This window comes from Rousettus aegyptiacus, unplaced genomic scaffold (assembly GCF_014176215.1).
Source record: "Rousettus aegyptiacus isolate mRouAeg1 unplaced genomic scaffold, mRouAeg1.p scaffold_m13_p_1, whole genome shotgun sequence".
NCBI lineage: Eukaryota > Metazoa > Chordata > Mammalia > Chiroptera > Pteropodidae > Rousettus > Rousettus aegyptiacus.
In genome coordinates, this window is record NW_023416284.1 from 108,141,918 (window position 1) to 108,165,575 (window position 23,658).

The 23,658-nt window shown below is 31.7% G+C and overlaps 1 protein-coding gene across 8 annotated transcripts in view; it reads left to right on the plus strand.

Moving 5' to 3' along the window:
• The window catches only part of LOC107515265 (muscular LMNA interacting protein), a 210,903-nt gene that overhangs the window by 122,983 nt on the left and 64,262 nt on the right, over window positions 1–23,658 (plus strand). For all 8 annotated transcript variants that reach the window (XM_016153881.2, XM_036218895.1, XM_036218898.1 and 5 more), the window contains 5 exons: window positions 2,028–2,099; window positions 9,761–9,826; window positions 9,909–9,992; window positions 10,106–10,165; window positions 18,558–18,602. In XM_016153881.2, coding sequence (XP_016009367.2) covers window positions 2,028–2,099; window positions 9,761–9,826; window positions 9,909–9,992; window positions 10,106–10,165; window positions 18,558–18,602 — 327 coding nt within the window. The remainder of the gene's footprint in view (window positions 1–2,027; window positions 2,100–9,760; window positions 9,827–9,908; window positions 9,993–10,105; window positions 10,166–18,557; window positions 18,603–23,658) is intronic.

Here is a 23,658-nt window from a genome sequence, read left to right on the forward strand (position 1 = left end):
AGGATCTGTAAGGAGGGGTTGGTGGAAAAAGCACTACAATTATCATGCAGAAGAGAGCTCTTGGCATGCATCATGATTCCAAAGGAATAGAAAAAGGACCGATGGAGTAAGTTAGCAGGGAGCATTCTTTGGCTCAGTAGAAGAAATATTTTTATACTAATTCACACAATTAAACCTAAATATGCTTCCTTAGGAGGTAGGCCAGTGTTTATGTGGTAGCTGAACAGATGATCAAAGAGATTCATGTCTTAGATGAGGGCATTAAACCAGGGCTTCAATATCACTTCTGATTCTAAGATCCTATGGCATGATGTGTGTAATAATAAGATACTTCTCTGTATGAGCTTCTCCAACTATAATCTCAAGGACAGTTGAAGATAGAACAAGCATTATAAACGATTATACATCCCAGAATGAGAGGCAAGGGCAATAGGTTTGTTGTGATAATTAAGTGAAGTAATACACATAAAGCTTTTAGAGTGGTACCTGACTCATAGTGATTGTTAGCTATTGTTATTTTTACAACTATTATTACAATTAAATATCCATAAAACCATCATGGAGTTTCAATGATATATTTTATTCTGTATTATTTTTTTGTTAGATATTCTTTGGGAGAAAATGTTATCTTATAGAGAAAGTATGGATGCTGGGTCCAGGCAAACATGGGTGCCAAACTTGTTTGTACTCTTTATGGGCTGTGTAGTCTTAGACAATGCTATCCCTAACTTCACCTGGTCCTCTTTTCTTAAAGACTCTTTAGTTATAGGGCTTCTGTAAAATCAAATGAGACAATGTATATAATTTAACTAGTAATAAATGTCAACTTTTATTCTCCTTGAGGAGGTGGTATTTCATTTTCTGACTTTACGCAAACACATTGTTGTCTGAAGCCCATAGCAGTATGGAATCGATATCTTGAAGGAACCTGAGACTTTGTTCCTCCAGGTCTGGCATTTTAATTTTTTCTTTGCTTCAGCTTCTTCTTATGGAAAATGAATGTGTTAGCCTCTTACCTTGCACACACCAGTAGCTTTAATGAAAGTTACTTCAGTTATATCCATACAACCCAAGGTTTTGTCTGATTTTTTGATTATCCTGTCTTCTTCTATAGGCTCTTTGGTCTGCTTTCTGGGACTGAGACAGCTTGGAGCTTTGTGCCAATTTCCCCCTGACTCTGAGCCCCTAGGGAAGTTGCCTGGGACAGGGGCTTCTGAAGTGATAGGAGCCTTGACTTAGTTAAGTGGCTTGGGACCCAGAATCATATCAAAACCTGGCTTTTGACTATGTATATTATCCTAATTTCTACAACTTCCTCATGTTCAAACCTTTCCTCCAGATACTATAAAAAAACGAAACTACATTACTCCAAGTTTTCCTTAAAACATAGGCCACTTTATCATTTAATTTATTAACATTATTATGTTAGTTCAGGAGATGATAAGGTTTATAATTTAAGATTAAGAGCTTTCTGTATTTTCCATTTTGGAGTTAAATTGATGAAATTACTTCTATTCAAAATATGCTGCTTATTGAAATGCTACTAAATTTCGTGTTTTCTGATCTTTGTTTTTATGAATGATGTAAGAGAATGTATCAAGAGTTCAATGTAACATACTGGCATAATATTTTTAATATGGCAATATAAAAAAGAATCGCTTTTCTTTGAGAATCAAGTAACTTCTCCAAATAGTTATAGAATAGTACACCTGTGAGAGAATGCTGCTATTGAGAAATTTATAAATAATTGTCTAAAAATTGATATTTTTAAGTTCTGAAACTATATGTCATAGAATCACCTACAAATCCTAGGCTGATATTTTGCTGTGATATTCCTTTGCTTCTCATTCTAATAAAATATTAACATGGTGAGCTAATTTTTTCTGCCAAAAACAAGTTGTTCAAGCATAATAATTTTTTTTTTTCATTTGATAACTTGCCATTTGACCTGGTAGAACTAGTCTAAAATTATGTCATATTCTTTCCCCTTTTCATCTCCACTCTTGCTCTCTGGTTACCCATTCTAGCAATACAAGATCAAGTCAAGCTACAAGGCTTTTGCAGCAATCCCTACAAACACATTGCTTTTGGAACAGAAGGTCAGTGTTGGCTCAAAAGGAGAGTGAATTTTATGATTGTAATGTCATTTTTGTTATGTTTTCTAAAATTTCTGCTTTAAAGTTCTACCTTTACTAAAATGAAATGCTGTGATGAAAGCATCTTGGTGAATAGAATTGAAGACATATTAATTTATCACTAAAAGCTAGATATGAACTTAGAACTATTCAGTCTAAAGTCAAGTAACATTGGGAAACTTATTCAGATTTGGATAGATCACTGTCCTTTGGAATTTTAAATGGCCATTATATTCAAGAATTTCCACCTCTCTTCACATTGATTAAAAATGTAGAGGTAAAATGGGGTTATATGGTAACTGGCTACCTTGGTCAAGACTTAGTGATTCATAGTGACTTCCACAGGGTAAAAACATGTTAGCTATGTGTTTAATTTAGTCCCTAGATCTCATTATGGGCTAAACCTCCTTATTTATTCTACCGTCACTGATCCTACCTCCATGAATGGGAGGGAGGATTGAGATCACTTTCAGTGACCTAGGTGCTTTTACATGGCTGCAGGGCATTTTTGCTTTGCTATTAAGAGTCCTTAATTATAAAATTACAAGATTCTGTGTCAGTAGGTAAATTAAATTTTAATTAAATTAAAGCCCCTTGTTCAACAAGCACATTACAGGTGCTCAAATGAAGGTCAAATGGAGGATCATACCAGAATCGAAGTGAAAGCAATTACAGAGTCTATGAAATTATTCATTTCATACGCTATCTTTATGATATTTATTTAGACAATTTATTTTTTAGTGCATTAAGCCCTTTTATTTTCCTCTGTAATCAGTATTTCAAATAGTGTTATTATCATTTGCCAAATGTTAATGTTTGTCAACCAGGTGGTATTGTGACTACTGGTTTATGAACCTACATTCTTATTTTAGCATGATCTGGGAAATAAAAACTTTGTGTGATCTCTTGTCTAAAAATTAGAAATCGTTAGTGGGAAATGTTAAGTTACATATCGGTAACCATTATTGGGCAGTGTTTCTTTTATGTCTCTGATAACTAATTCCAAATTATCCACATGTAGTCCATAATCTATGCTCTGTATATCTGAATGCCTTGAACTGGGGTGGGTGACAGTGTCACTGGCCTGCAGAAGATCTGCAGCTTTTCTCTAGCTTCTCTTCTGAATTTCTCCTTTTTATAGTTCATTAAAAAATGAGATAAGCCTAAAACACTTATTTCAAGAGGCTTCAGGAGGATGCAGGAAGTGACACTTTTACCAGTTGCCCCTTATTTTAATTGCCTTATTTTAATTGTCGAGTCGTAGTACCAGTGTGCCTTCACCACAGACCCTCTTGGCATTCCAGATGGACATTTCTGAAATCTGGTCACAAGGGTCTGTCTTCACAGCATTGGGAGAAACTCTTGCCCCTCAGCAGCCAGACAAAGAGGAGAATAGGAGCCTATCATGTCATAGTGTCCTTCCATCATACTTATCTCACTTAACCTAGCATATTTTTCTATTCCTTTGTGGTACCACCATATTAGTTTTCTGTTTAGAAAAATAACAGTTAATTCTTCTTGAAAGACTTTCATAAAATAAAGCTGGATGTCATTATTGGTTCCAGAATCTCTGTCTACCAGCTCTCTTCCAAATGAATGAATTTTAAAGATTATAATCTATTAGTCATTAAAAGTGAAGAAGAATTAGCTTGCCTTTCAATTTTATTACAAACCTGTTTTATAAATGTGTATAGTAGTATCACTATGTATCTAACCTAATAAAGATTTTATATTTTTAATTTTGAATAAAATACACTTTTTAGGAAAATTATTTTTATTTTTAGTACGATAAAATGTAAACATCATGATGCCTAATTTAAAATAATATTATTATAGGGAGGATTGATTATTTTATAGACACTAATGTGAGTAATTATCTCTTGGCTATGATAAATTGTTTTGGAACTATAAATATTTGAATTGTTCAAAGGTCACAATATATTACATGATATTTGCTTTTGCTCTAGAGCCTTTGTATAATTTCACATATTTTTGTTAGCTTTCTTATGTTATATGTTCCTCAATGAGAAACTACTTCATAAGACTTTGTAAATAACAAAAGTTTTGTCCCAAGATTTTATGAGCAATTATTTCCATTTTCACTAACACTTGTGAATTATATTATACTGCCCCATTCATGGTTGTAGTTTTTACAAAATAAATCTGGTAATTTAGACCTTTTTACCCATTTGTTTATATAATAGACCTCCTCATAAGAAATCATAAGACCTTATTTCTGAGTTGAGCAGGAAAATTAAGACTATAATTATTGTAAACTTATCTATTTAGGGAAGAATTAACATATTTAGAATATTTTAAATTACAGGGATTTTTATTAGATCCCTTTAATATCACACAGAACACCATGATTAAGAGGTATGGTGATGCTGCAGTCTCATTACAATAATTTGTTAGGGTCTATGCTGTAGAATGCCTTGACGATAGAACTAACACATTTAATTCAAGTCTTAGACATCAACAACTAATTCTCTCCTCTAGTCAGATAAAACTCATGGTTGACATTTTCTACAACATTCTGTTTTATAGCATATAGTATAATCAGTGAGGAACCAGACTCACTTAAAAAATAATACTATTTGTAAAAGCAAGATTTTCTCCAAATTGAAATACAGACATCCCTTGCAATGAGACATTAAGCTATCATTGAATCGCTGGATTGGTTTCAGCCTTAATCACCCCTAGATGAAGCACATAATTTTCAAAAGAGTATATTTGTTGGCAGAGAATATGAAATTTCTGGTACTTCTGTTCTATAATTTATTTTCTTCATCAAACTTAAATTTATAGCTTATTCAGTATTCTATCACTTTTTTTTCCTTATGTATGTAGGAGAGAAGGATTTTTAGCTTAAGTCTTAACTAAGGCTTTACAGGAAAAGATTATATTTTAACATGTTTGCGTCAGGTTCTTTGGCTTAATCTTCTGTCAATAACCATCTTCTCCAAGATTAAGATGGGGATGAAATACAAGCAATTGTAAAGCAGGAATAAAGTAATCAAATTAATTTGCTTTTGTAACTGTCCACAGACTCTATTGCACTATGTTCAAGAAAATAATTTTACTTTGGACACTATTTTTTATTCTGTGTGTACTGCTGTCCTTTTCAGAGAATGTTAAAGATGTCTCTCTTATTGACTAATCTTTCTTATCATATGAGTCTGATAGCAATAGATAAAAAGTTAAGATTAAACTAAAGGATACATATTCATATTCTAAATAAATGAATTTTATTTTTATTTGTGTACCTATATTACATAAAGAAAAGATAAAAGAAGGATAGTTCCATGAAATTACATAACATGCATTTTTATTGTCTCACAGGTGATTAATATTTTTTCATGAACGTATAATTTTTTGTCTTGAAAGTAATTTGCATAACCTGTTCTCTTCCTCATAAGTTTTCCTTGGGATAAAATCATGGCTGGGATTAGTACTGTTTTCTAACAAATGGCATTACTATCCAACGAATGCATTTTCAAGATACATTTAGTTCATAAGCTATGTGTGTTTAAAAGAAAAAATTTAGAGGAGCTTAATTTTATAAATAGCATATACAAATACAACATTAATTATTTAAATAAAAGTAATGAGATAAAAATTATTTACTTTCTAGTGGAAGGATGATAAGGAACAGTCATTTTGAAGACTGTGCTATAAAAATAGAAATGTAAAGATTTGAGATATCTTGTCAGCTGTCAAATCAATTTATTCTAAGTTGCCAGTTTGATTTTTAAGACATGAGTTGGTAAACTCCAATCTGATTAAACATATGTCTTTGAGTGAGACTATTTTAAGATCTCTGCATGTCTCAAAAATTTAACAAAATCTGGTTGCTAACTTAGCATATGGCCTATACTAGAGAGACATCTCTTAAATTAGGTTAGTATAAATAGTCAGTGTTCCCAATTTCTTCAGCAATGGAGAAGTGCCAAGACCCAAATCTATACTAATTGTTTCTCCCTAGGCAATTGTCTACTAGGTACATATCTCTTTTAAAAGATTTACTAAACCATATTTAATTATACGTATTATTTTTTTCTTCATCACAAACTATTTGAAAGGATATAGTAGGTTTTTGCTAAATGTTTATTGAATGAATTAATTTAGTTTGCACCTGGGTAGGTCTCTAAAATTCACAATTTCATTCCACAGGATTTTAAGACAAATGTTTGCTCATAGAATTATAAAAATAAAGGGGTCTAATGTATGACAACTGGGATGATGACAATTAATCTTCCTTTTGGTTAGATTAAACCTCATAAATTCTGCTTCCATGAAAAAGTATAAAGGCCTTCTGCCATTAGGGAAGTAAGTTGGTTTTAGACTTGGCACCTCTTGACAATTAGAGAATATGATCACAATGGCTGCCAAATTGAATGCTAGAGTGCTATCAGACACTGAGCTTAATGCTACACTATCTTCACAACTTTGTGAAGATTTTGATGAGCAAAGATGCCAAGTAGACACCACAAAGCATTAATAAACTGCTGAATTGGACCTCAAATGGCATCTGATTATCCCCTAGCCTTTCCCTGCTCACCATGCAACAGTGACATCAACTAGCCAGAGTGAAATATTGAATAAGAGATGATGATTTTGAATCCCTGTTTACAAAATATTTAAAATATATTTAAATTATCATTAAATTAGAGCAACAAAAAATTTTTTTTATATGAAGAAAATTGAAAATGACTTAGTTCTGAGAAGACTTTAGTAGATGAGTAGTAACAAACCAATCCAATTCATTGAGCTACTAAAAGGGATGAGATGAATTACAATAGAAGTTCTGGCTAGAAATAAGAAACACCCTTCTGATATCCCTGATTAAATAAAGAAAAAGTGTGGATTTTCCTGCCATTGAGCCTTGATGAATGGGTTTGAAACTGGCTATAATAGTTTGCAAAAACTCCCATACTTCTGTGTGAGAGGAAGACATTTAACCCTGCAAAGATCTTGGGATTAAAAACACCAAGCAGATTTCCTCAATTCTTAAAACTTTTAAACCATCATATAAAAATGATCTTATGATAAATATTCCTGGGTCTTTAAAGAAGCTGTACTTTTATACACCTGGAAGCCCGTTTGGTTTCAGTGTATATTTCCCCTCTTTTTTCAGATCCGAATGCTATTCAGACTTGAATCTCCAACTACATAAAGTGAGATTCATTTTGTTGAGAATATCTTCAATCCTACAAGCGGTTTTGTATTAATGACTATATGCCAAAGTTTTTTAGTTCTCAGAGGATTTATTCTACACAATAGCTGCTCAGATTAACAAAGTATAGGAGCATTTAGGTTTAGCACAAATCATTTTTAGGGGGGTTAATTTGATCCTTACTAAAATACTCACTCATGAATTCTTTGAAATTTAATCCAATTAGATAGCCTCACAAAACGTTTACAAGCCCTTTTAGATTATTCTTCCATTGAAAGCAGTTAAGTTTCTAACTATTTAGAGTGCAACTAATGCTTCAGCTTTTTAGAACTTAATACTATTTACAAAGATAGTAGGTTATACTAATTCAATATATTTGACTAAAAATTGTTTGCAGTTCCATTAGAGGTGCTCCTTTTGGTGGGGGAACCACCTGTTATAGTTTAGTGGTATGTATTCCCATAAGGACTTTGATTTATAATACTTGCTCATAGTTCTTAGCTAGTAATTACGATGTAGTGCTGAGCTCAAACACTATTTTCTTTTAAAAATCAAGTTTACTGTATTTCTTTTTAAAAACTGGGCCCCAAAGTTAATTGTTCCAAGCAAAATGTAATGACTTCTAAATAAAATGTTTCTGATAACTTATGTTAGGTAAGAATCTTCAAAAATAGGATTCAAAGCCTGTGCCATTTATGTCTCACTTGGCTATAGTCCAATTTGGTAGAAAATATATGTTTTTAATAAAAATGTTTTATTGAAGAATATTCTGAGAGAACTTAACCCAAAATGAATAAATATAAACATCAATACAACCATACTGGTTCAATTGTGAAAAGCAATCAACCTCCAGATTTCTCGTTAATAGTGATTTAATGTATTTTCTTTTGATACACTTTCGTACTACAGAGGAAAAAAGTTACTTTTGTGACTGCTAGGAGTGGATCAAGAAAATATGTTTGATAAATAACTTCTCATCAATAAAAAAATCAGTTTTAGTAAATTTCAAGGCTATTTAAACTTGAAATAATCCCCATTACAAATTTTAGTGCAGTCTGAGTATTGTTTCCATTTCAAAGTTACCAGTTAATATCAATTACCTTCCTTAATTTTCCAAGGGTTCTGAGTGAATAGTTTTCTCATTCTTTAAACAAATTTCAGTATTTAATAACACAATGAAAGTTGTACTTGCCTATAAGTTCCCACAGAGTAGCCAGGATATTAACCTTATTTGGTTTGGGCTGAAAAACTGCTTAAAAATTAAATAGAAAAAGTAAGACAAAAATAAAACATATATTTTTAAAAATTAAATAATTATAGTAAAAGAAATTAATTAATTTCTCAAATGAAAAGACGAAGTTATTAGACCAGATTAAAAATGAATCCCAGACATTTGCTTTTTACAGACCACTGATTTTTAATGTTTGGTTACAGAAGATCAAAAATAAAGAGGCAAGTAGTGTTATATGAAACACTGGTTATATCTGACAAAGTAGATATTAAGATACAAAGCACTATTAGAGATATAGAGGGTCAAAATGATAAATATTTAATTCATGAAGAAAGTATACTTCTAATTATGAATGTAGTTAATAAAATGGCTTCAAACCATGTTGAATAAAAATTGCTAAGATGAGAAAGATAAATTGACAGACTCATTACTATTCTACAAGATTTTATGATTCCACTTTTAATTATTCTTAGAATAAGAATGCAAAAGAAAACAGTAAAAGAAGAGATGATTTGAGAAAAACAATGGATAATCTTAATGTAATCGTGTGCGCGCGCACACACACATACACACACACACACACATGCACCTGCAACTAACAATTAGAAAATAGATATTTTTTTAAGTCTATGTGGAATATTTACAAAAAATTGATTATGTCTTGTTCTATAAATCTTGAACTACATAAGAAATAAAAAGTATATTTCATTATGAAAATAAATGTCATTTGAGGCTCAGTCTGATGAATAAGGTAGCCAAGACTTTTTGAGTATAAATAATTAAAAATGAGGCCACATTTTCTTTTGTGTGTGCATATTTCTTATAAATTGACTCTGAAGCATTTCCTCAAGAATAGTTTCTGTTAAATTTTTAGAAATGACTATATTATTGTTATTTCTGTGTGTGGTTTCTCACAGTGACTTCTTTGAAGGGAACAAGGCTCATCTGGATGTATAAGATGTCCAAGTTCTACTTTGTATGTTTAAAACTCAGGCTCCTTTCTTTATTTCAACATCTTATAATAGAGGTATTGACTCCACAAGAAAAAGTAGACAAATGGGGAAAATGCCTCACTCTCAGAGAAAATAGCTCATGAAATTATTCAATTTTTTTTTTTTTGAAATATTGAGATATACAGGGCTTTCTTTGAAGAGAATTTTGTATTACATTTATATTTAGCTAAAAGCCTCACATGAGAACTATTTCATTTATTGCTAGGCACTAGATGAACCAGCCAAGACTGAAAGTGTCTCCAAGGACAACACATTAGGACCACCTCTGGAGGTAATGACTTTATATTACCCTATTTTTGAAATGCAATCCCAAAACTTGTTGCTAATCCAGTACCTGGTTTCAATTCTTTCAGTTTTGTTTTCCTGCACAGCTCAGGCAGCAAACTGAAGAGCTCTGTGCTACCATTGATAAGGTCTTACAGGATTCCTTGTCTATGGTAATGCCTTAGATTAGAATGTGCAATTCAAACATTTGCTTTGCTTCTCTTCATTTCCCTCTACTTGAGTATGAGACATCACAGCCTTGTCCTTTTTTTTTGTTATTTTCCAGCATTCTTCTGATTCTCCTTCAAGCTCCTTACAGACATTGTTGGGTTCAGACACCGTCAAAGTATGTATATATTTAATATAATTTACTGAACCATAAGAGTTATTAGAGCAATGATTTTTTAAGCTATAGGTCATGGTCCTGTGGTGAAATGGGAAATTAATTTAGTGGATAGCAACTAGAATTTTTTTAAATTAGTAAATAGCATTTTAAAAATTGAATAGTAAGAATGTAAAGTATCAGATTATTTCAAGTAGTATAGGTACTATTGACATTTGTTTTAATTTGTTTACATATATATAGGTAAGGGTGTACAGGATTGCAAAGTAAATCTATTTTTAACTGTGGACCAAGTTCAAAACACTTTGAAAGCCAACATATTAGACTACATTATATGTTGGCATTTTCAGAAGCTATATAGAACTGCATGTAAAATTTGTGGCCTATTGTCATCTCAAACCATGGCTTCCCTACTTACATAATTCACAGCTACTTAGAACTGTAGAAGTGGAACACGATATAGAATAAAGTAACATTAGGCTGAGAACTTTAACATGGGTATTACTTCTAGAGTTTTTTTTTTCCTTTTATTTTGGTTGATGGAATCTATTTCATTATTCTTTGACTCAGAGGGACAGAAACCTGAATATTTTAGATTGTTAGAGTACTATTAGAGCATTAATTGTTGTATTTAAGTATGTAAATATTTCCTTTCTATAATGTAACCATTTTCATGTGTTGGGATAAAATGCTACATTTCTTTAAATTATTTTTATATATACTTAATACAGATCTACTCATCAAAATTTCAAAATGGTTTAAGTTTTTCCTTTATTGATAATTGTTAGGTTCTTTTTCGTCAGCCTTACTTTCTCTCTTGGAATTAGTATAAATGCTTTTTGCATGTTCTTTTTGAAAATTAGACACTGTATTTATAAAGTAGGTTTTAAATATATAGATTGCTTATTATTAGAAGAGTAATCTGAATCTTCAATTGGAATGTTATAGACAAATATCCATTAATAACGACACAGAAACCCAGAAATTGTCAATATTAAAAATATATGTATATTAGCAGAGAGGACCTACAAATGAATAATTGTAGTTTCTGTTTGTTATCTATTTATTTTATATTCTTTGTCTTTTAATCTAAAGATATAAAACTTTGTTTGTTTTGCCAAAGAAATACTATATAAATTTTAAAATGTATTTTATTTATTGAACATATTACAAATATTCTGTTATAGTAAATTAGTAGGAATAGAACTTACATAGTTCTAATATATGAATAAATATCTTTCATATTGATTCATTTAACAAATATTTAATGCTTATAGTGTTTAAAAAACATTATTCTAGGCCACCAATTTTAAGATAATTATTTCATTCAATAAATATTTATTAAGTGTCTACTATGAGCCTGACACTGTGAAGTACTGGGGAGATAATGGTGAACAGGGCAGAGTAACCTAGGGGACGTACTTTGAATGTAGTAATCAGAGAGTAGAATTCAAGCTGAGACTAAAGTTGCAAAGAAGCCAATCACAAATTAGGGCGAATAGCTGTCAGGCAGAGGAGTAGGCATGTATACATTTTCTGAGGTAGGAAAGAGCTTAGTGTGTATAAAGATGAAGGCCAGTGTGGTTGCAGCATAGTGAGCCAGGAGTGAACTGTGTAAAACGAGGTTGAGAAGGTGAGCTAGGGACAGTGAAGACACTTACATACTGTGACATGAAGTTTGGATTCCAAGGAAAATGGGAAGACAAAAATTTAGGGAGAATAATATGAAACTATCGTGACATTGTGAGGAAGCTACTGAGTTCAGAGACATTGTGAGGAAGCTACTGAGTTCAGAGAGACAGTCAATGAAGTTGGCCTGGATAGAGTGGGTTCAGAGCTAGAGAGAAATATTTGGATTTGAGACAAAGATGTCAGACTTGCTGTGGGTTTGGATGTGAGTAGCTGAAGGAAAGAAGAATCATGAATGAGTTCCAGGTCTCTGACTTGAGCACAGACGATTGTGGAGGGGGCACAGTGTGGTAGAGGAAAGATGGCTATGTTCGTTTTGGACAAGATAAGTTTGAGGTATATATCAAGGAAGGCTTAAACCTTGTGTTTGGAGCTAGTAGGAGAGATCTGAGGATGACCAGCACGTGAATGCTGTAGGTGCCCTGTACACGGCTCCCAGGTACAAAATATTGCAGGTTTAATAAAAGAGGTGGAGAGGGAGCCTGAAAAGAAGGAAAAATCCATTGTAGTAAGAGGAAATCAGAGTAGTATGGTATCATGGAAGCTACAAGAGGAGAGTATTAAGGAGAATATAAATGGAGTGATTGCTACCAAGAGGAGCAGAAAGATAAGGCTAGAGAAGTGTTTATTAGATTTAACTTGTATATTTTGAAACTATATTACTATTGCTTATGTGTCTGTTGTTCATGCTCATCTGTTTGATTTTTGTAACTTTTGCTAGCATATATAACCCTTTTGAAATTAAGGCTGTGTTTTTAGTCTAGTATGAAAACATTTATCTTATATAGGTGATACATGTATTTTTTAAATCATGTTTTGTGATATTTTTTACTTTATTTTTATATTACTTTTTTTTTTTTTTTTTACTAATTTCTATTACTTATTTTTTTTTCTTTTGAATTGTCTTATCTGATTTTCTCCAGGACAACGTATTTCTGGATATCATTGTTATATTTAGTCTTATATTCTCTTTATATGAAATCTTAAGCCATTTATAATTACTATAATTATTGTTATATTAGTCCTAATTTCTGTTGTCTTATTTTATATTTCCTACTTAAAATGTCTTTTTCTTTGTCTTTCCTGCTTTCCTTTGGATGTTTTGACATTTACTGGTTGAAACTTTTGAAACTTTTATTTATGTATTTTTTTATTTTGTAGTTACACATAAATTATTAAAGGCAATAATTATGTTTACTTCCCAATCAATTTTAAAGCTTGCAAAATCTTTTTCCAAAAATTAGATAAGTACTATAGCACTTTTCACTTTTCACATGTTTTTAATTGAGATTCTTAGAGACATAATTTGTTAATATTTTTTGAACTTTTATATCTGAATTTTTATGATTATATTTTTTAAATCTCTTCTTTATTTAGATACTTATTCTTTATTTAGATCTTTATTTGTCATAATTCATGGCTTTCTCCTGGATTCATTTTTTTCTTGTTGGAATCTTGCTGAAAATTGTATTCGACCAGGTATGTTTGTATTGATTCTGTGGCCTATGTCCCTGAAAATATCTTTATTTTGCCCTTTCATTTAAATTATAGTTTTGCTGGACATAAAATTATAGCTTCCTTCAACATTTTTTCCTCCTAGGTTCTTTTTCTTCAACAAAATATTTATGAAATATTTTGTCAGCATGATATTTATTCCTCTGCTATATAGCGATCATTTACAGAGTGGTATTGTAATCTTTTAGTATTTTATTTTTATCTATGATGTTAATGATTTTTCCTATAATGTGTCTAGGTATACATTTTTTTCTCTTTTGTATATGAATTGGTTTTCTCTTTGACCTTTCATCTGAAGTCTTCAATTTTCTTCTGTATACATTCAGACTAATTTTTAGTAATTTTTTTTTCAAATACGTCTCCTGCTTAGACTCCTATAAGACTGATTATGCCACTTTTTTGCCTCTCTATTCCATATCTCTTAATCTTTATATCTTTTTTCTAATTCCTAATTCCTTCAAGAGGATTCTTTGATCTGATATTTCAGTTTAAGAATTTGTTCAGTGCCTATTCTGTTCTTCAGTGCCTATGTAAAGTTCTTTATTGTAGCTTATTATAGTTCTTTTTAAAAAGTCAGGTTTATTGAAGTATAATTTGCACACTGTAAAATCCACTCTTTTAGTGTACAGTTCAATGAGTTTTGACGAAGCATACAGTTGTGTAACCACCACCATATCCAAGATACAGTACACTTTCATCGAATGAAAAAAGTTTCCTTGTGCTTCTTTGTAATATATCCCTCCCTCCAACCCAAGTGCAGGGCGACCTCTGATCTTTTCTTTGTTCCTATACTTTTCCGTTTTCAAAAATTTCATATAAATAGGATCATGCAGTATGTAGTCTTTTGAGTTTGTCTTTTTATACTTAGTAGAAAGCAACTGAGATTCATTCATATTTTTTCATTTTCAATAGTTCATTTCTTTTTATTGCTGAATAGTATTTCATTATATGGTTGTACCATATGCAAACTATTCATCAGTTGATGGACAGTTGAGTTATTTCTATTATTTCTAAATTGGGATTTTTACTAATAGAGCTGCTGAAAACAATTGCAGATAAGTCTTTGTGTAATCATATGCTTTCATTTCTCTTGGATAAATACCAATGAATGAAATGGCTAAACTACTCTTTTCTTTTGTAGTATTTACATTTTTTTTCTCAGATGCCCTATTATTTTTCCATGGAAATGCAAAGTTCTGTGGACATATCAGCTAGCTTGGCTGTCTGTATACCTCCTGCCTAGGGTGGCCTGGTTTTTAGGATCTGTCAATTCTGTTATTTTGTTTTGTTTTGTTATTCATTTTTAGGAGGTGTAGCATATATCTCAGAATATAGAAACTCCATAATATCAAACATTTCTGAATTCTTCCCCACCCCAGTGACACTGTCCCTCACCTTTGCTTGCACCCCTGCTTATGGCTCTCCATTCTCCACTTTCCCAATAGCTATCCCAATTTTCATCACTGGAAGGGATCAGAAAGGGATTCATCAGAAGCTGGTCTCTTGTTCAAACCTGTAGTTAACTGTTCCCTTCTTCTCAGATAGGCTGAAGGACCATTATTCTCATACATACTTCTTTTCACCATTCTCAAATTTTACTCCTTTATACTACCACTTTGCTCTCCTTATCTCTGATGTTGACAAATGTCATGAACGAGAAAGTATGTAAAAACAAACAAACAAACAAACAGCAAACGAACAAAAATAGCTACTTTGGAATATTGATCTGTGAAAGGGAGAAGGAAATTGGGTTAGTAATGGGGTCAAGGAAGAATTTTTTTGCCTGCTTTTTACAGCTGGAAATTACAAAGCAGGTTGGTATGCTAATGGGGTTGATTCAGTAGATTTTGAGGTGCTATTTATACAACAGAAACTAGAGCCTAATTCAAATAACTATCCTTTGATAAGATGCTGGAAATGTCCTCCATTGTAACAGGACTGTAAATAGAGGAAATGATGTGTACAAATACAAATACATTAGTAGGTTGATCATGGGAAATTGAAGAATTTTATAATTAATATCTTCAGTTATGTCATAAATAACACCTTTTAGTGAAGAAAATTATAAGATTATTAACCGAAACTAAAGAGAGGTGGTACAATGGGGAAGAGTTTGAAAAAGTTGAAAAGGAAAAAGTTGCCTTCAATTCTTCTCTCATTCCCTCTTAAATCCCTTCTGTTCAGGCTTTAGCCCCCACCATGCTGCCCAAACCACTTTCCCCAAGTTTCTGGAAGTTTTCCCCATTGCTATAAACTCAGCTTATAGCTAATCTGAGGTGACATATCAACAGAATTAGAAACAGTTGGTCACTCCTTCCCCTTGGTATACATTTCTCCAATGCCTTTGCTCTCTCAGTTTTTTTCCTACCTCACTCATCATTATTATTTCTTAATTTTGTTTGCTGGTTCAGCCTCTTCTTCCCAAGATATTAAATTTGGAGTGTTCTAGGGATCAGTTCTTGGATTTCTCATTTTTCTTTATATTCATTCCATTGGTGTTCTCACTCAGTCTCAAATTGGTATTTCTAGTACAAGATTCTCTCCCAAACTCCAGTCTCCTAACTACCAACTCTTCATTTTCATTTAACTGTCTAATAAATATCTTAAAAATGAAATCTAGATTTTTCTCCCACAAAAACTATTCTATATCCTGCCTCCCCATCTCCCTTGATCAGATTGTAATCTTTCATTTGCTCAAGGCCAGAAACTTTGATGTCAAGATTTATTCCTCTCTTTCTCTCACATGCTACACCTCTTCTATTAGAAATCCTGTTGCTGTAGATTCAAAGTATATGATTATCTCATATGTTATGTAATACTGAGCCATCATCATGTTCTGTTGGATAGTACAATAGCCTTTCCCCTCTACCCTTGCCTAACTATAATCCATTCTGAACACATCATGGATTCTTTTAAAGAGGGATTCTTTTAAAGCATAAATCAGATTAAGACCCTCTTCTGCTTAGAATATGAATACCTACATATTTTCCCCAGAATATAAACCGAAGTCTTTAAAAAAACCTTGGGAAGGCCTCTGCGATCTGGCCTTCCAACATTTCCACGATCTGCTCTTCTATTCTCCCCTTTACTCACTTCACTTCAGTCCTATGCACCTCCTTGCTAGGCCTTGAATATGCCGTGCTCCTGCCATAGCTCATTTAATTCTTTGTCAAATCAATTATATAATTTTTTTATAGAGTCTAGTTCTGTGTAAATATTTGCAAACTTAACTTTTACCTCAAAAATATGGTTAAGTATGGTGGGTTTTCAGTCTGGTTCTAAGAAAACAAATTTATGGATTCTTTGTGGACCTTTTATGGTTTATAACTGCTGCTCATTCTCACTCACATTGTCTTACCTCTTCGTTTTTCTGAATCTGATTGTGTGTTGGATAGTCTGCTTGAAAATTTATTTATATAAATTATTCAAGGCCTCAGATGAAATTATCTTCTCATAGTCTTTTTGTTTGTTTGTTTTTTTGCTTATGTCAGAAGCCAAGAGCCTTAGCAAAGAAGGGTTACCTTAATTTAATCTAAGGTCTTGAGATTATTTTATTTCTGCACAATCCTTTTTAGATGATTTGAGGCCAGGCTGAAGACCATGTGAGGTCTTCTGGATCACTTTCACTTCTGGGCCTCCATCTATTCTTGGCTCTGGAGATTTTATCTCCTTCCACCTCCAAGACTGTCAAAAGTTTGGATCAGCTTCTCAAACAACTCAGTATTATTTGCAAACATCCCCAGAACAAAAACAGGTTTTAAATGTCTGATCCTCTCTTTAGATCCCAATTCTCTTTTGATCTTGCCCCCCAATTTTTCGCTCTTACTAGCTCATTGATGTTTTTAATAAAATATTTTCTAATATTTTGCTCAACTTTGTTATCACCCATTTTGGGAGGATTGCTTTGAGTTCTCTAGCCACCATTGTCACAGGTGGAAATCCACGTAAGGACTTTTACTTGTTCCATCTTATCAGAATGTTTTTTATCTAGATACGCACGTAGCTAGCTTTCTTACCTTCTTGAGCAAATCTATGTCACCTCCTAATGTCCCTTCTCTAGAATGCCTATCCTATTTAAAATTGTAAACTCTCAATGCTCTTGACCTTCTTTACATTGGATGGTCCAAATATACATACATATAAATTATGTTTGGCAGAAGCAAAGAAGATTTCTTTGGAAAACTGTATAACCCTAGGCTTCAGATTATTTCTACTCTTCTTTTTTATTGTATTTGTCATGTTCTAACATATGACATAATTTACTTATTTGTTATTTTATTGTTTATTTTCTCTCCTGCTGAAATATAAACTGCTAAGGGCAGGACATCTCTGTTTTTCTTTTGTTTACTGATAAGTCTGAAGGGTGCAAAACAGTTCTGGGCATACAGTAGATACATAATACTATTTGTTGAATAGATGAATAATTTAAATAGCCATGTCTTCTTAGAGAGTGGGAAAATGGGCTTATGAGAATGGGAAAAATCGGGGACCTACCAGGCAGTCTTAAATACCCATTCGAAGTTGATTATCATTAACTTATAATCAAGTCAGTTAGCTTAGTTGAGAGCATTTCCTCAGTAATATTTTAATATTTTGCTTCTCAGGTACAAGTTTAGAGAAAATGGATGATAAGGTCCATCTGGGATTTATTTGTTTGTTTGTTTGTCTGGTGTGTGTGTGTGTGTGTGTGTGTGAGAGAGAGAGAGAGAGAGAGAGAGAGAGAGAGAGAGAGAGAGAGATAGGAGGTAAAGTTCTGAGAGAAAGATGTTAGAAATTAATATTTTTGAGGTTTCCTATTTTATTTCGTGAAAGCAAAATATAGAAATGGTTCTAGAAATGAATTTTTAAAATGGAGTGGATGAGAATATCTTTGAAGTTGAGCATTTCAAAGAATTGAGAGAATAGAGACTTCTATGTGAATTTTGAAATAACTAAAAATTATTATGATCCATGAACATCATCAATAAACAAAGGAAAACTTACCAGAAAGCTGATAGACAGCAGAAATGAAAAGAAAAATAAAGCGATATAGTTTAATGAAATAATTTTCAAAGGAACAAGGGATTTTGCATAGAAAAGGAGTAATGGTTACAATCTTAATAGGACAAAGATGAATACCTATCCAAGAAGTTAAATCTTTTAGTATTTTATTGATTACTTCAGTAGTATAATTATTTTTATATTTATACAGACTCCTACAACTCTTCCAAGAGCAGCTGGTCGAGAAACAAAATATGTAAGTCCCTTCATAATTCTTCATAAAAACACATGTTGCTGTTTCTTAAATAAGTGTATATATATGCTTTGGGGGCAGCTGAGTTATAAAGTCATTTAAATTGAATTACTTAAATTTTTTTTCATAAGTGAGGAGTAGAATGGTATAATTGACCTGGATGTGGAAAATTAAGTTATGTCAGGTAAGTTTATTGAATAAATTCCTTTTCAAATGAGGCCTAGTTTAACTTGGCTAAATAAAACAACTTTAACACTTGTTTTCTGTCTTTCTAATTATCAAAGCTTAGATGACATTTTCATTTCTGTAATGGTTTAGTGTGCTTATTAGTCAATAGTCAACTCATATACTTGAAACGTTCATTTGTCCATTTTTAATGGGATTGTCAGTTTAGTTCATTTTGACTAGCTCGTTGCTTTCTTTCATTTAAATTATTATTAAATAATGCAATTTCTAGTTGTGAGAAAAAATGGATTAATAATGAATGTATAGATATGGACTCATAGACTTGATTCAACTAATTATGGGGAGCTGAATGTCCTAGAAAAAATACATTGCCTCACTCCAATCCTTCTCTTCATTCATCTGATAATCTAGCATATAGCCAACTTCTGCTTTAGACCAAATACATTACAGTAGAAAAAAATTATTTCCTAAGCGTTTAGTTTTTAGTTTAATACAGACAATTAAATTATTCTTTTTATATTATATATTACATTTTCTAATATGTAGCTTTCATCATCATCATCAAGAATAAATAGTTATTAAATTTATATTTTGTGACGTATCTTCTTCACAATTTCTGACTTAATTTGAGTCTCTGTTAGGCACAAATAAATGGGTGAAATTACTGAATTTTATCACATTCAGGAAATAATGTTTAGAGGGCATGAGTAGGAACACTGTTTAAAACATTTCCTAGAAGCTTTCACTGTTATTTTTTGTTATTATTGGTAGCCATTTGGAGTAATATTTAAAAGACTGGGGGCATTTGGTGGGCTATACACAAGTGTACATCATGATATCCTGCTTGGTAACCATCTGCTCCCGGAAAATCACTTAATCTCTCTGTGCTTTAGTTTTTTCATATATAATATTGAGACACTAATAACCTTATTTTGTTGACGTATGGTTTAGATTGGTTAATGTATGAAAAGCCCTTAATGTAATTCTGACACATTGGAATTGCTTAATAAATAATAATTCTTCCTTTTCATCCTCTTTTTTCCCCCTTACTTTTCCCTTCCTAATTGTCTCTTCTCTTTTTTCCCACCTACCTTGGAAAGTCTAGAAGCACCATGAGTTAACTGAGTTCCTTGATTCTTCAGTTGGATATAAGAAAAGAAAGTATCCTAAAGATATTTCTATACTTTTTGTGATTAATAAATTCTACAAGAGCCAGACTCAGAAAAAAAGTAGCTAGACATTTTTCATTCTCTCACTTTTTTTTCTCATCTACTCCTGCTTTTCACCAGAATACCTCTGATTTAGACTTATATGCAATAAGATGCAGAAGGCTGATGCCTCTTCCAACCCCTCCATGGGGATATTTATTTTGATAGGAATTAGAATAATTCTTGGGGGGGGGGTGCTGCTTCAATCTCCATAGTTCATGGTTATTTTAAATTATTCTTCAGTCAGTTATTAGACTTAATTAAAGTAGCTTAACATTTGCCCTGAACTTTGTGAGAGCATTTGAATCAGAATTTACACTGAATCATCAAACAAATTTAGTATAGACTAGAACAAATACAAACTTTGATTCAGATAAGATTCTTGTCTTTGATTAAATTTGATTTCTTGAGTGAGAGGCTTTGCTCTTTACTTTCTCTTACAACATGACATTTGAATTATTTTTGACACCTCAAATATGTTCATTTCTTTTGGAAAACTGTAAGGGATAATTTTCATGGAAGGTAAAAACCATTTCTTTGGTGCCGACTCATAGATAAGTCACACTTGTAAATATTTTGCTACAGTTATTATATTTACTAAGTGATGTCTGATACATATGTGAATTTGAGATATCTATGGACTTTAACATTTTCAATATTCCATCTCTCTTCAGAATTTTGAAGAAAATAGGCATCTTTACAGTATATACCTGCCAGGATTGGATGTGTCATTGACTTTATAGAGATTCTTAGATTACACTTGAAGCTGAGATCATGCGGTTTAATAACTCTTGCACCACAGAGGGAAAAAAAAAAAAAGGAAGACTTACATTAGATCCAAGAAAAAAAGTTTTGTCACATCCGAGAATATCCTTAACAGATTAGCATAGGCCACTTAAAATCCCTATTCTGGGTGCTCTTTAAAAATATAATATATAATCTATGAATCATGACTAGTAGAAACTCTAGTCAGTATTTTCTAGCTCCAATATTCATTGTTCCGTTTGTTCATTGATTTGATAAATATTATGTGTCTGCCACGTTCCATTACTCATGGAGGAGTCACTGAGATGATAAAAATGAATATAACAACAAGCTTCCCATTTCTCAAGCATACAATGGAGAGACCGTAAACAATTAAATAGTCAGTGAGCAAGATACTTTCTCATAGAAATTAGAAGAGAGTTAGTCAAAGAACTGGTTGATGTTAAAGTAAGCTTACAAAGTTGCTAGTTTCAGTACCTCCGTATGTCCACTGGATTTCCAATTACCTTGGGATGATTATAATGGTTTAATTAAATAATGAGAAATTATATGACTAATTCCTATTAATGGTGACTTTGGTGAAAGACTGATTTGTCTTCATTAAAAAAATGCAAAACAATTAGGTTTTTCTTATTATCTTTTTATTGTACATATTGTACACATCACATAGTTTGTTTTTAAGATGAGCAGTAAAGTACCATCAATTTAGACTAAAGCCAGGTTTTCTTTAGTTTATGATGTACTTGAATTGTATGTTATTTTAAAGTACAGTTGACTGTTGAATAACATGAGTTTGAACTGTACAGGTCCACTTATATGCAGATTTTTCCAATAAATACTATAAATGTATTTTCTCTTTCTTATGGTTTTCTTATAATGTTTTGTTTTCTCTAGCTTACTTTATTGAAAAATACAGTATAATACATATACCACAAAATATGTGTTAATCAACTATTTATGTTATCCGTAAGGTTTTTAGTCAACAGTAGACTATTATTGGTTAAGTTTGGGTGGAGGGAGTCACAAATTATATGTGGATTTTCGACCATGTGGAGGTCGGTGGGTGGGTGCTCCCAACCTCCTCGTTGTTCAAGTGCTAACTGTGATTTAATTTAGGTTCTTTTACATGTAATAAAATTTAAACTAGGCTAAGAATATGTTACATGATTGCCACAGGTCACTTGTGGGATTGATTATATTAATTTATCATCAATATTTTATTGGATTGTTTTAAACCAATGCCAAATTCAACAATAATAATAATATTTTAAGTTCTCATATTTCAAATGAGATTTAACTATCTCATTTAACCTTACATGGATTATATGAGGTGTATATTATTTTTACAAATATCCATTTTATACAGGAAGTAACCAAGTCTCAGAAGTCACAGCAGACAAAACCAACCCAGGTTTTCTGCATATCAAAACTCCTGCTATTGATGATACTCATGTGAACCTATAGGTTCTGGAATAGTTTTTCTTCTTTAAATATTTTATCCATAAGTATTTATTCTCTGTGTCTAAATAATTTCTTCATGCCCAATAATCTTCAATCTAACTTTGAGTGAATAATTTCATAATTTTTAATAATTTCTAAGATGATTATGTTTTACTGTATTCCTTATGTTTTAAATCACTTGCTTTATGTAAATTGACTCATAATTTATCAGATACTGTTTGAGTGAATATTTCTCATGATGTTCATTTTTAAAGAATTTCTTTCCCCATATGTAAGGAAATAAATTTTCTATTTAAATTTTTATTTTACTATCCTTTCATGATCATCTTTGAAAGGAAATATCATGTTTTTCTTTGCATCACATGTCTTTATAAATGTTCGTTATTTTTTATTATCTACTACCTATGTAAATTTATTTCATTCATATAATGCAAAAACATAGTACACTTTTTAAAATAAAGAACAACCTCAGAAAATAGGGCAAATATTTGATCCTATTAAACCCTTAGTTGGATTCACATTCTAGTGATAACAACATATTTCATAAACTGACTACATTTAAAGAGTTGCTTTTAAGTGCCAGAGAAATAACAGAGACAAACTTATTTAATATTATATAGTGTGCAGGTAAGATGCCATTTTAATGAGCTTGAGGGACAAAAAAAATACCATTACAATTGCATATTATTGCTTTTGAAATATCACAATATATTAAAAAGTGTCAAACTTTATTAAAAATATTCCCTACTATATGTTCAGATATTCAAATAAAGGTCATCGGCTCCAATTTAGCCATCTCATAAACTACCTTTGTTGCTATGCTTGGAAAATGCTGCTAGGCTGAATTGTTTCAGAGGTGATGTGCACTAATGTAGTCATAGATCTTAGGGCAATAGGTGACTTAAATCCAAATTATTTAAATTAGACCTGGGTATAAATCTGCTTCCATATGATGCAACTAGAGATTTGATGAGTTACAAGAAGGGTTGTGAATAATTTAAGCAATAAATTCCAGTGTACAAATTATTTTATTTATTTTATTATTCAGAAGTATTCATAAAAAATGCTTGTTTAAAAGGAGATGAGGAAAGGATGGAAGATAATTATCTACATTCTGCTAGATGAGGAGGGAAAGGCTTAATAAGACATGCTTTGTGCTTTGTATCTTTCTCATTATTTTAGAATTTATCAAGCATAACAGTGCTATATTTCAGCCAAATTTCCTCTTGATCGAGTCTTTTATCTTCTCATTTGCAGATATAAATTATGACTGTTACTGGTCACTATGCCCACTTATGCTGCTTACCAATTATATTCATGATAAGACTGAATCATCATTCCCTAGCTTAAGAGTAAAACTTTTCAATATCTCCAAATCTATTTTTTATACTTATATCTTTGGGAATATATTAATAACATATAAATGGTTTTTAATGAGA